This window comes from Balaenoptera musculus, chromosome 8 (genome assembly GCF_009873245.2).
Source record: "Balaenoptera musculus isolate JJ_BM4_2016_0621 chromosome 8, mBalMus1.pri.v3, whole genome shotgun sequence".
NCBI classification, from domain to species: domain Eukaryota; kingdom Metazoa; phylum Chordata; class Mammalia; order Artiodactyla; family Balaenopteridae; genus Balaenoptera; species Balaenoptera musculus.
The window spans coordinates 67,534,048-67,547,848 of NC_045792.1; the positions used below are offsets into that span (position 1 = coordinate 67,534,048).

A 13,801-nucleotide genomic window follows, 5' to 3' on the forward strand; every position below is an offset into this window, starting at 1 on the left:
TAGAAAAAATTAAAGAAACAATGACTTAAGAAAATATTCAGGAAATCACTAAAAACACCAAGCCATTTCACTTCAAGTTCACCTACTAAATAACCAGTATTGATCTTAGATTCAAATCCTCAGGAAAAGGCACAGAGCTATGAAAATAAGTTTCCTCCAACACTCATTCCTTCAATAAACCACCAAAATAACAAGTCATCAAGCATCATCTTGTGATAACAGATCAATTTTAATTCTAGCACCTGAAGCTATACAAGGGTATGCTTTATAAACTTCATGGAACTGTTGTACACATTCAATAAAGTGACAACTGTGCAATACCACTTAGTATCTCAAAATCAGGAACATACTTTTGAATTGTTTAAACACAATCCACAGAATTAAAAACAAAATCAGAAGTCACCCACAGTTATACTAATTGTCAATTAAAAGTTTTACCACTTACTACTTGATATAGCAGTCAATATCTAGTAGGGGATATCGGAAGTGATTTCAGATTCTCATCCTGTTGTACTCTATTGGGAAGGTTTCTTGAGTAGCTATGTGACTGGCCAAAGGTGGGTACAACCAGGACCAGAACAGCATGTAAGGTTCTACCACAGTTTCTGTAGTTTTCACTTTTTTTCCTTTGTCAGCTAAAAGTGAACAGTGAGAATTAAATACTTATCTTTACATATACACAAGGTATGCTGTGAAAGCATATTTGCTTACAAACATATAAAAATACTTGTTAACTAGTTTGATAAGAAAATAATGTATAAAAGTATATAGCAAAACATTAATCATCTCTGACCCTGGAAAGATCAATTCCATATTTTATATTACAAACAAAAACAGTTTTAGTTTTTTTGAATCCCTTATCCAGAAATACTTGAAAAGGAAGACAGACAGAAATTATTTATTTTTACTCTCAACATGGCTGTGAAAAGAGTTAAATTAAAAAACCAAGAACACTAAAATGCCTAAGTCCAAAATGAGTCCAAATATTTGGCCACATAGAATATTATCTTTAGGAATAACAGTAAAGGCTTTACACGCAGTTTTTAACCTATAAATACAGTAGGCATTTTGGTATTTTGGCCACTGGAAAACAAAAGGCTATAGCATCAGTAAAGGTCTGAGATGTCTCACTTTTGTGGATTCAATTCAGTGTATTTAAGGTTAACTAAAGTTGACATCAAAATTTTTAGAGATAGGCAAAAATTCACATTTTAAAAAAACTCCCTATGTTTCTATTTAGAGTAACAGTAGGCAATATGATTCCAGAAGTTAAAAGTTATTTCACAACCTATGACTTCAGCTTGGCAAACAGCTTAGGTTCCAAAACTGATCCATCCCTATTAAAAGTAAGCCCTTAAGAAAAGAATGTGTCTGTGTATATAGATATCCATTTTAAAGGAATCAGATAATCTTTGAAGCAGCCTTAGTGTTTCCTTTAAATCTGTCTTGACTGACCATTGGATTAGCTTCATGGAAAGGATTAGCCAGCTTCTTGGTCTAAGGCTACCACGGTGATCATTTATCTAAGGCTAGAAAGGTACCAACGTGATGTAAACCGTAAGGAGAGAAGAGAAGATGAGGGCTTTTCCTGGCAGTTGGTAGCTAAAATTCAAGGGATTCTTAGAAAATGACACAGTGGCAGCCTTTCTTGTCTTTTTCTTTCCGTGTTGGTTCTGGTGAAGGAGGACATTCCTGCTCCTGAAATTTCCTGTAAGATAGAAAAACCTATAGATAATTGACTTTTTGGTAATACATTATTATAAATGCAGGTTATTGTTGGATGAGTCTGGTTTATGTGCATATGCTTTTCAATGTTAAATTTCAACTAGGGAATCAAAGCAAATCTTTGGGGGCAGGGAGGTACAAATGCTTCAACATGAGCATAAGCAAAGCTGTCTGAGTTTCATTTACGGGTGAGTATTCAATTAGGTGAGATGCTGAACTCAACAACCTCTGAGTTCCCTTCCCAGTTTGAAATTCCATGACTCTAAGGTATCCTTAGGAATGAACATCCATCACTAGAGTACCTGCCCTTATGAGGTATGCCATTCCTATCCTGGTTTTGCCACTTCGTAACTACAAGTCTGTATTAAACAAGTTAGTTGATCTCTCTGAGGGGTGTGTTTTTAAGGAGGGATAATAAAACCCTACCTTTCACAGTTGCTATGAGGATTAAAGAAGATTTTGTTATGTTCAAATGTCTAACAGTTTCTGGCACAAAAAAAGTCTCATGTACCCCCTCCTCACTCCTAACTGACTGATGGATGTGGATCAATTCTGAGGATCAAAACCAGGGATTAAATATTTCAAAAAAGCAATAAAAATTATTTTTAAAAAGCACTGGTGGGACTTCCTGGTGGTGCAGTGGTTAAGAATCCGCCTGCCAATGCAGGGGACACAGGTTCAATCCCTGGTCTGGAAAGATCCCACATGCCACGGAGCAACTAAGCCCGTGCGCCACAACGACTGAACCTGTGCTCTAGAGCCCACATGCCACAACTACCAAGCCCACGCGCCACAACTTCTAAAGCCCACGCACTCTAGGGCCCGCATGCCGCAACTACTAAAGCCCGTGTGCCTAGAGCCCGTGCTCTGCAACAAGAGAAGCCACCTCAATGAGAAGCCCACGCACCGCAACGAAGGGTAGCTCCCGCTCACCGCAACTAGAGAAAGCCTGTGTGCAGCAACGAAGACCCAACATGGCCAAAAAAAAAAAAAAAGGAATTGGTTTTGGGGGGGTGGGGGCAGGTAAAATACACATAAAATTTACCATCTCAACCATTTTTAAGTGTACAGTTCAGTGCTTTACATATATTTACAATGTTGTGCACTACTATCCACCTCCCAAATCTTTTCATCTTGCAAAACTGAGACTCTGTATTCATTAAAAAATAACTGAATTTGGATTTTTAACAAAGTACTAAAAAATAAAAAGCAATCTTCTTTTCCACCCCACAAAAAGAATGCCCTAGTAACGGGCTAAGAAAAAGTACAAGTAGAAGCCCAGAGCTCAAAATGTCAATTCACCTTAGACGTACAACTAACAGGAACTAACTCCATATACCTGTCAAACTAACTAGCAGGGAAACCAGCAGATCTAAGAACAGAGGATGAAGCAGAGGCCAAGCCACCAAGACCCAAAATAATCTCACAAAACCCCACCTGCTAAAGCAACTCACTCTTTCTGACACACACCAACTCCAGCCAACCTCACTCACCACCTCCAGCTTCCTGGAACCCATTAACACTTTCTGAACCACAGAGGCCTCCTAGGCCAGCGAACAGAAAACCTCTATGAAGTCTGGATATCACACTTCATACCCTGTGGGACTGCTGAATCCCTGCTGCCTGGCTTCCTCATGGCCTGGAAGGAGTGGGCAAGAAGCAAAGCTAAGAGCACAGGCTCCGGAATCAGAGACCTGGATTTAAGTCCCAGCTCTGCCATTTAATATGTTCAAATTATTTCACCTCTCTGTACCCGTTTTCTCATGGGAGAGTAGGGGCATCACTGGGTTGTGGTGGGGATTAAATGTAGTAATACACGTGAAGCACTTAGCACAGGATCTGGCAGAGGCTACCACTCAAGTGTTAGCTGCTGTCGTCACTATCTTCACACCACCGCCACCTTTGGAAGGTGCACCAATTCTTTTCAAAATCTCTGTGTGTTCTCTACTTCAATATAATAAAATTAGGCTTTTTATGTAGGAAAGAACCAGAATTATGTATGTAATTAAAAATTGTAACATACCATGTCAAAAATGATTCCCAGAAAAGCATCACTCCTACATACACTTTCCTCTTTCTTACAAAAAACATTTAATGGTAATTTTTTTTCTTAGTTAATTTTTTTTAAAAGCATAATGTGACTACCCATCAAGTTCAATAAATTAAAACAAACTTCTGGGATGTGTTTTGCTTACCTTATAACCCGGACAAGTTCATGGAAAGCTTGATCTACATTCATCCTAATCTTTGCTGACGCCTCCATGTATGTTACCTTAAGTTGTCGTGCTAACTGCTGTCCTTCTTCCTGCGTTACCTGAAATTTCAAGAGTTGTGTTTGAGGCACAGTATTAACAATTAGATCTGCTCCATCTACTGCTCGGCCACACACTGTACTGTTAATCCAGCCAGAGACCAAGCTGGTTTGTCTTAAGACGAACCAAGACACTTAATAGCTTAACTCATAGTGCTGAAGCCCACCTCTGCAGAAAAACTCAGAACATGACAGAAGCAAGATGTCAGCCTAGTGATTACTCAAAAAGTATTAAATACAACAGTGATAAATTCTGGGAAGTACAAGGTGCTATGAGAGTGTATAACCCTGCTGAGCAGGTCAGGGAAAGCTTCCCTGAGGAAGTGATATTTAGGTAAAGCGTATGGAATTGGGTCAGGGTGAAGAAGTATCCCTGACAAAGGAAACAGCAGGCATGAGGGCACTCCAAGTTCCAGAAACTGAAAGAAGCCCAGAGTGGCTGGAATACAGTAAGCTAAGAGAGAAAATGGCAAGAGATGAGGCTGGAGAGCAGGGCATGCCTCAAGAAGCCATGGGGTCTTCTTCACGTCTGCATTCCCCAGTACCTGGTACTTGGAAGACTCTCAATAAATACGTGGGAAAAAAATAATGAATAGGACCACAAGCCCTCACAATGCCTTCCTTACATGAAGAAATGAAGGAAGGTAGGCAGGGAAGGGTAGCATTGCTGATGACATATAAATGGTAGGCCAGAATAAGAAAAGGCTAATTGAATATTAGCCCTATATAGTCAATGCGCTATATATATTTTAAATGTAGAGGGTTGGAATAGTGATAATTACCTACAACTATTAAACTATATTACATTTATATTTATATAGTGGGGCTGAAAATTCATATTTCTGAAAAAGTGACTTTCACTGCTGTCATTACCACAAAAGTAAACACTTATAGAAGGTGAGAAAATTACAGATGGGCAAAAAGGAAAAAAAAGAAAATTTAGGAACTTATCATCCATACAGAACCACATTCTTCTCATCTTTTTTCAATGATATACATTTTTCTCTGCAAAACAGAATCATAATTTTTGTATCTTTATCTTAGAACCTGGAACTATGCTAAACTCACTTATCTAGGTGAGTTTGTTTTGCTTTGTTTTTGTAAATGCCATAGGCTTTTCTACATAAGCAATCATGCCATTTGCTAATAAAGACAGTTTTGTTGCTTCCTTTCTGATGTGGATGTTTTTTCATTCATTTTCTGGCCTTACCTCACTGCCTGGAAGCTCCAAGACAGCAGTGGTGAGGGGGTACTTTTGACTTGTTTCTGATCTTAGGGAGAAAGCATTTGGTCTTTCACCATTAAGTAAGCTGTTGGTTGTAGGGTTTTATTACAGATGCCCTTTATCAGGTTAATAAAGTTCCTCACTATTCCATTTATAAAGAGTTTTTATCAGAAACCGATGCTGCATTTTGTCAAATTTTTTTCTTCTGCATCGGTTGAGATCATATGATCTTTCCTTTTTAGTCTGTTAATATGATAAATTATACTGATTCACTTTCACCTGTTAAATCAACATGGCATTCCTGGAATTAACTCCACTTGAGTGATAATGCATTGTTCTTTTCATATATTGAATTCTATTTACTAAAATTTTAATTAAAAAATTTTACATCTATGTTTCTGAGAAATATTGAACTGTAGTTTTCTTATATCTTTGTCTGATTTGGTATCAGAGTAATACTGGCTTCATATGATGAGTTGGAAAGAATTCTCTCCTCTTCAATCTTCTGGAATAGTTTCAGCAAAATCAGTTTGGTAAAACTGGCCCAGTGAATCCATCTGGGCCTGGAGTTTTGAGGAAAGGTTTTTACAATAAATTGGATTTATCTTATACATATAGTACTACTCAGCTTATCTATTTTTTTCTTGAGTTTGTGCCTTTCAAGGAATAGGTGTATTTCATCTAACCTGCTGAATTTATTGGTATAAAGTTGTTTATAGTATTTCCTTATTATCTTTTAAATATCTATTAAGAGTTGAGGGCTTCCCTGGTGGCGCAGTGGTTGAGAATGTGCCTGCTAATGCAGGGGACACGGGTTCGAGCCCTGGTCTGGAAAGATCCCACATGCCACGGAGCAACTAAGCCCGTGAGCCACAACTACTGAGCCTGCGCGTCTGGAGCCTGTGCTCGGGAACAAGAGAGGCCGCGATAGTGAAGAGGCCCACGCACCACGATGAAGAGTGGCCCCCGCTTGCCGCAACTAGAGGAAGCCCTCGCACAGAAATGAAGACCCAACACAGCCAAAAATAAATACAAAAATAAATAAATAAATAAAAGAGCCTTCCCTAAATTTATTAACAAAAGAAAAAAAAAGATTTGAAAGGATGGTTCTCTCTCCCATTACTGAATTTGTCTTTTTTTTTTTTTTTTTTTACCTGATCATTCTGGCTAGATTTGTAACTTTGATCTTCTAAAAACCAGTTTTTGGTTTTTATTTACTTTTCTATGTTTTTTCTATTTTCAATTGCATTGGTTTCCATTCTTATCTTTATTATTTTACTTCTTCTGATTACTATGGTTTTAATTTGCTCTTTCTTTTTCTTATAGTTCTTAAGGTAGAAGCTAGTCACTGAATTGAAACCTTTTTTCTTTCCTAATACAAATATTTAATGCTATAAATTTCTCTATAGGTACTTCTTTAATAGCATCCCACAAATTTTGATATGTTGTTTTAGTTATCATTCAGCTCATAATACTTTGTAATGTCCTGTTTTTTCTTTGTACCGAGGGTAAATTAAAAGTATCTTAATTTCCTCATATTTGGAGATCTCCTAGATATCTTTGTTATTTCCAATTTAATCCCACTGTGGTCAAAGAACATACACCATCTGACTAGAATCCCTTTAACTGTATTGAGACTTGTTCTATGACCCATTCTCATTTCAAAAGACATGTATTCTGCTGTTGTTCAGTGGAGTGTTTACTAAACGTCAGTTAGGATAAGTTGCCCAACAGTGTTGTTCAAACCATCTATATCCTTACTGATTTTCTTTCCACTTGCTCCATTACTGAAAGAGGTGCTGAAACTTCTGACTATAACTGTTCTTCCCATTTTTGCTTTAAGAATTTTGAAGCTGTTATTCTTTACATGAATGTTTAGGATTGTTAAGTCCTCTTGATGAATTAATCTCTTTATCATTATGAAATGATCCTCTTTATTCCTAGTAATAATATTTGCTCCAAAATCTACTTAGTCTGATATTTATATTGCCACTTCAACTCTTTTTTCATTAGTATTAGCATGGTATACCTTACCTCATCCTTTGTACTTTTCACCTATTTGTGTCTTTACGTTGAAAGTAGATTTCTTGCAGGGTCTTGCTTTTTATCCAGTCTGACAATGTCTGCCTTTTAATTGAGGTGTTCACACTATTTATGTTTAATGTGATTACTGATATAGTTGGGTCATCTTGAAATTTGTTTCCTAACCATCCCATTTATTCTTTGTTCTACTTATCAAAAGTTGCCTTCTTTTCAGTTAACTGTATTGTTTTTATGATTCCATTTGATCTTCTTTGTTGGCTAATAAACTATGTACCTATTATGTGATTTTTATAATTGCTTTAGAGTTTATAATATACATGTTTCACTCATCACTGTCTAATTCAAATGATATTATGTCAATCCATGTATAGTTTAAGAACCTTATAACAATAGTATGTTTCTCCCTCCTGCTCTTTTTATTATTATACCTATTACTTTAGAATATATTGTTATTATTTTTGCTTTAAACATCCAATTATGTTTTCAGGAGATTTAAATAACAATAAAAGTCATTTATATTTACCCACATAAATGGGTAAAGGTGTTCTTCATTTCTTTGTATAGATCCAGATTTCCATTCGGTATGGTTTTCCTTGTTTTTTGCATTTCTTTTAACGTAGGTCTGCCGGTAATAAATTCTTTCACTTTTTGTTTATCTGGGAGAAGTCTTGACTTCACCTTTGTTTTTGAAGTAAATTTTCAGATGAGTTTTTTCTCTCAGTACCTGGAAAGATGCTGTACCACCATCTTCTTTGCATCGTCTCCTGTGAGAAACAGTGTGACTGCTGTCATCCTTATCTTTGATCCCCTGTATGTGATGTTTCTCCCCCCTCTGGTTACTTTTCAATTTTTTCTCTTTATCACTGCTTTTAAGCAATTTCATTATAATGTGCCTTGTAGTTTACTTCATATTTCTCGTGCTCAGGGTTTGTTGAGCTTTGTAAGTTTTCATCAAATTTAGAAAATTTTCAGCCATTACTTCTGCTGTTAATCCCATCCAGTGTATTTTTCATCTCAGACATTGTAGTTTTAATTTCCGGAAGTTTGATTTTGATCTTTTTACATCTTCCATGTCTCTACTTAACATATTCAATATTCAGTCTTTTCTCTAGCTTCTTGAACATATGGTATATATGGTTATAATAACCATTTTAATTTCTCTGCTCACCAACTCTATCATCTGTGTCATTTCTAGATCTGTTTCTATTCACTGTTTTTTCTCCTTACTATGGGTCATATTTTCCTGCTTCTTTACATGCTTGGTAAGTTTTGAGTGGATGCGTGGTTACTAGATTTTTACCTACTGAGTTCCGGATAATTTGTATTCCTATAAATATTCTTGAGCTTTCTTCCGGGATGCAATTATTCGGAAAGTTTGATCCTTTCTATTGTACAGTACCAGAACAGCATTTCATCTAAGGCTAATTTTGCCCCACTACTAGAACAAAACCCTTCTCAATGCACTATTCGATACCCCAGGAATTATCAAGTTTGACACTCTGGCTGATTAGAATATTCCTGGGCCCTATTTTAGCTCAAGGTATTGTTCCCTCTAATCCTTTCAGGTAGCTTGTTCTCCTAATTTAATATTATATTCTCAAAATTCAGCACCTTCAATGCAATATCATTAGGCCATTACATTAATGCACATATATCTAACGATTACTTCATAACAGTTTATACTCTGTTGTGTTCCGAAAGAGTGGCAGGCAGGTTCTACACAGTATTAGTATACCCAAGTTTATGTAACCTTAAAATTTACCCTGCCTCTCTTCAAAACAGCACATGTACCATAAGGCCTATGGTTTGAAATATAAATCAATCAAATCAAGCAAGCAATTAATAATAAGTAAGGAAGCCAAGTAAGAAAATAAATCTTTACAGAGCCACCAATTTAGAAAGGACAATTCCTTTTTTAAGAAAAGTTGACATAAAATTCCTTCCTACAAAAATATCCTCATGTTGTCAAAAATTCTGTTCCTTCATCCTGGATGTCATCCCTTCTCCTCCCAACTCTATACTCCTAATTTGTTTCATACTAATACTTCAAGACTCAAGCAATCAAAAACTTCTCCTTAGTGTTGTTTTTACAACAGCATCCCAGAAGGCCCATCACATCCTATAATGACCAGAAAAAAAGTCAACACACTACACTACAATTTTTGGTTTTGTTTTCTCATTATCCCACCATTATGTCCTTTTTAGCTAAGTTGTAAGGTATATTGGGTCTTTGTACACCCAGAGCCTAGAAGAGCACATAGTAGTTATTTAATAAATATACATTAAGGAAATAGAGTATGACCAAATAAGTACATCTTGAAGTAAAAGAAAACAGATATAAAAGAAGAAAAGTAAAAATAAATTTTTGCGACATGTCAATCTTAATAAATACTTACTTTACTAATATAAGTAATTTGATTGGGGGAGGGAAATGTATGTCCTTAAGAATTTTGTTCTTTGTATTTCTGCTCAATTATTCTTTAGAAAGCTACCTTGCCCTATCCCACCTACATAATGTAATTCGGCCAGAGGGAAACAGCAAATGACCTATCTTTATACAATTAAGAAAAATTAATGAATTAACGGTCTAGATGATAAAACAATCCCACGGCTAAGACTGTTTATGTGCTTCATTTATTTATTTTTAAAGCATGGTCTCACATCAGTCTTCCAGGAATCGAGGTCAGCAAAGTTCATACACACATTTCTGGTCAAGAAATCTCTAACCACACATAAAGCTGCTTATGAGCTCACTGGTGTAGCATACTTTTAACGAAGAAGTAAAAATAGCATCACTACCACCAAAGGAAAAAAATATGACAAAAAGAACACCACATGTACCAAAGCCAAAACATTGTGAAGCTAGAAATCAACAGAAGATTGAAAGCTACACAAACAAGGATTTCCTAGAGGTTCCCCAACCCAGAGAATTTTACAAAGATACCAAATCCTAAGCCTGGATATTCTGGTTTAGTAGGTCTGAGTGCTACCAGAAATGTTTTGTTTTAAACAACAAAGGTGAACCTGATGCAAGAAATTCAGATTTACCATTTGGGAACCTCCAATGGGACTCAGTTCTAAGGCACAAATGAATATTTGTGAAAATCCACAATAACATGAGTTTATCTAATACTACGTATTTCTAAATAGAGAAGAGCAAAATGGGAATGATGAGAGCAATTTTATTAAACAAACTAAGTTTAATAGGAATAGAGTACAACATCTGCAATAGTCACTTAGGGATGTGTCAAGTAAATGAATAACCTAAGTTTACAGAAGCAAAACTTGTTTTGTTTTTCAAAAATATCTATTATGTAGAAAGAGTCATCATATTAATACCACATCTTGATTCACTGATGCCTTGATTCATTCATTCAGCAACTGTATATTGAGTGCATACCTTTGTTCTCTGTGCTAAGGACAAAACATGAACAAAACTAAGTGGTCAAAACTGAGAAGCCGTCATGGCGCTTACAAATCTTTTAGATGCAGACAAGGCACAAACAGGTAAGGCCAGAGAAGACCCTTACTCTATTGTTGGGGGGAGGGGGTTCTTCTTCCTGGGAGGCTGCAGGGCACATTGTGGTCAAGGTACTTACAGATAAGAGGAGTGGGGATTAATATACTTAAGTAATCTATTGTTATAAGTGTAATGGGCTCCTTTCTGGAATTAATGGTGGCCAGTAGAAATTAAGTACCTAACAAGGGGGACAGGAAAGGGAGAAACTGAGGCAAGCCAGGAGAGGTAAAAGGGGGAAAATCAAAAAAGCAAAAACAAATTTTTTTAAAAAGGCAAAAAAACCATTGATTTCTAGATGAGGCTGAGTCAAGGACAAGGAACTTGAAATCAGAGCTATCATGAAGTCCACAGTCCAAGCCCACACACAGCTGCTGTATGAAATTTCAGAATCAATATGTTGTCATATTTACCTACGTTTACATTTTAGCAAGGGCAAGTAAATCATTTACCCATATTTTCTTCCTATACCTCTGACAGGATAAACAAAATGATCAATGTATCTCTAAGGGCCCAGGTATGTGGTAACACTGCCATTCAAATTCTACAGATCTCTGTTTATTTCGGTGACCTTGTTTTTTCTACTGCTCTGTCGTAAGTGCCTAGAAAGTGTTCTATAAAAAATTGGATGAATAGGTGGGTGGATGAAGCAAGTCCACAGAGATACAGAAGTCAAAAGGAAATAGGCAAAGCCTCTTCTGGATGATCTCCCCTCCCTCATGTGTTCAGAATCTCAGGAGCAGTAGTAGGAATGCCCAGGGCTGACCCACAAATTCAAAGAACATTGGGGAACTGGCATTTGCTATGTAAGAGAAAACGGGCTAGAAGCTAGAGAAAGTCCAAAGGGTAGAGCCTAAGACAAAGGCAGAAAAGAACAAGCTGATCAGCAACTAAGAGCAAGCCAGACTGGTCACTGACCTAAAGAGATGACCAACAAGTCAGCATTTCCAAACAAGTGGAAGAAGTTATTATGAGGTGCCTGTGGCCTGTCCAGGATCTTGGTAGAGCAAGTAAGGGTGCCAAGGCATTACAGAACATCATCTTTAATTCTGAAGAGACTTTTAAAAGGTAAAAACCTTTAGTACAGCATCTCAATTTCAACTGCACCAAGTATGGCCCTCAAGGCTTGGAGGGGTAAGGCATGTTTGTCTTTGTACATCCAGGACACAGAATGTACACAGAAGAGAGTGTGCCTGAGCCCTAAGACACCTGAGAAAGACAAGGAAGTACCAACAAAAGGAGGTGGGAGGGGGGAGGATGCATAGGGAATGGTGTTCCAGAGCTAAGTAAACGAAGTGTTTCAAAAAGGAAAGTGTGGGTAACTGTGTCAAATGTTACATCTGCGCAAGTGGTGACCTTGACCGGGTGCTACATGCCTGCAGTCAGTGCAAACAAGAAAAAGAAAGGAAAGGAAGTAGAGAGGGAGCGTAGATAACGCTTCTAAGGAGTTTTGCTTACTAGGAGGAGCAGCAAAAAAGGTTCTCAGAGAGGAATGTGAGATTAGCTTTTGCTGTGGTTATTACTTTTTGTTTTAAAGGTGAGAGCATTGTAGCATGTTGCATGCTGATGGGAATAATCATGCAGGAGAGAAATGGAACACCTGGATGGAACAATTGCTGGGGTGATGCCCATGAGGAGGAACGGACGGGCTTCAGTGCCTATCAGAGAGGCTGGTCAGGGAGGTGAAGTTTATCCATGCAAGTGGGAGGAAGCAGAATTAATGGGGCATACGCGCCCTTAGGTTAGCGCATGTGGAGCTTGGGAACATGTAAAAATTTCTCAGTGAAATAGGAAAATACCACTCATCATCAATCTGCTGAGGATGAGGAAGGGGAAGAAAGTGTTATTAATTTAAAAATAGAAAGTAAGTAATAATCATCCAAACAAGTGGGAAATGAATAGACTAGAGAAACGTAGTAGGATTTCCAGTCAGCACTAAAGGCTCTCACATAAGAGTAATGATGATAACTTTTACGCCTGAGTGCAGGGTGAAGGAACCTAGAAGAGAGAACACAAAGCATGGGAGGAATAAAATGTTTCTTTGTGCCTATCCTTCAGAGAGGAGAATCTATAGGAATGAGCAGAAAACTAAGCAGTTTTCAGCCATTTGCTTTTCTCCCTTGGATATATATACATTTCAACTTTTCAACATGTACATAGTACTTAATGTCTATGTGTATGTTTTAAACCAGAGAAATTAAGAACTTACTCCAAGCTAATTGCCTACCTTTAAGGGGACGGAAATATTAAACTTATCATCCCCTATATTGCTTCTTTTACCACCTTGTTCTTATTTTACTCTGAAATCTATTACTTTTATAAAAAGAAAAAAACTTAGATGAAAAATTTATAAATCTATGGTAAAAACAAAGCCAAAGTGCCACAATATGTTAATATCTGCAGACAGATGGAAACCACACTCCAAATACTGGCAATCTTCAATATATAAATGACTTAAAAGTAACTCATACAGACCCCTTGCCCCCAAGCTAATCATAGCAAGACTTGTTTAGTTCTGGTGGACATACTCCCTTTCCTCTGTTCTCCCTAATCCTACCTAAACTATAGAAGATTCCCACCTCACCCCAGGCCTACCACTTATTCCTTTACTGGAGTTACCACCATAAAAAAGTTTGAGAAAAATCACAGCAGGAAACATATCTAACTAGCATTAGATAGGGCAAGAACTGCTTGCTCCCTGCAGAGTTACTTTGCCATTATTCCCCAGATCCAATGACATCTAAAAGTGTTTCTAGTACTAGAAAGGCCTGAGAAGAGCAGTAAAAAGGTTCTACTGGGCAATATTTAATAAACATAATTAGATTCAGAAACACTGAAGGAAATGGTCCCCAAAAAATAAAATATAAATGAGAAAAAAAAAAAGATGGACTGTCTACTCCAGATTTTAAGATGTGAGCAATGTCATATCCTAAATTACTTCCAACAGCTTATACTGGTTTGAAATGAAGATTGAATGTTT

The 13,801-nt window shown here is 37.0% G+C and overlaps 1 protein-coding gene across 2 annotated transcripts in view; it reads right to left on the reverse strand.

Moving 5' to 3' along the window:
* Nucleotides 1-208: 208 nt before the first annotated feature.
* Nucleotides 209-13,801, reverse strand: part of RRAS2 (RAS related 2) — a 150,709-nt gene continuing 137,116 nt past the window's right edge. For both annotated transcript variants that reach the window (XM_036860840.1, XM_036860839.1), the window contains exons 5-6: nucleotides 3,921-4,039; nucleotides 209-1,708 (exon numbers count right to left, since the gene is read on the reverse strand). In XM_036860840.1, the coding sequence (XP_036716735.1) occupies nucleotides 1,621-1,708; nucleotides 3,921-4,039 (207 nt within the window). In that variant the 3' untranslated portion in view covers nucleotides 209-1,620. The remainder of the gene's footprint in view (nucleotides 1,709-3,920; nucleotides 4,040-13,801) is intronic.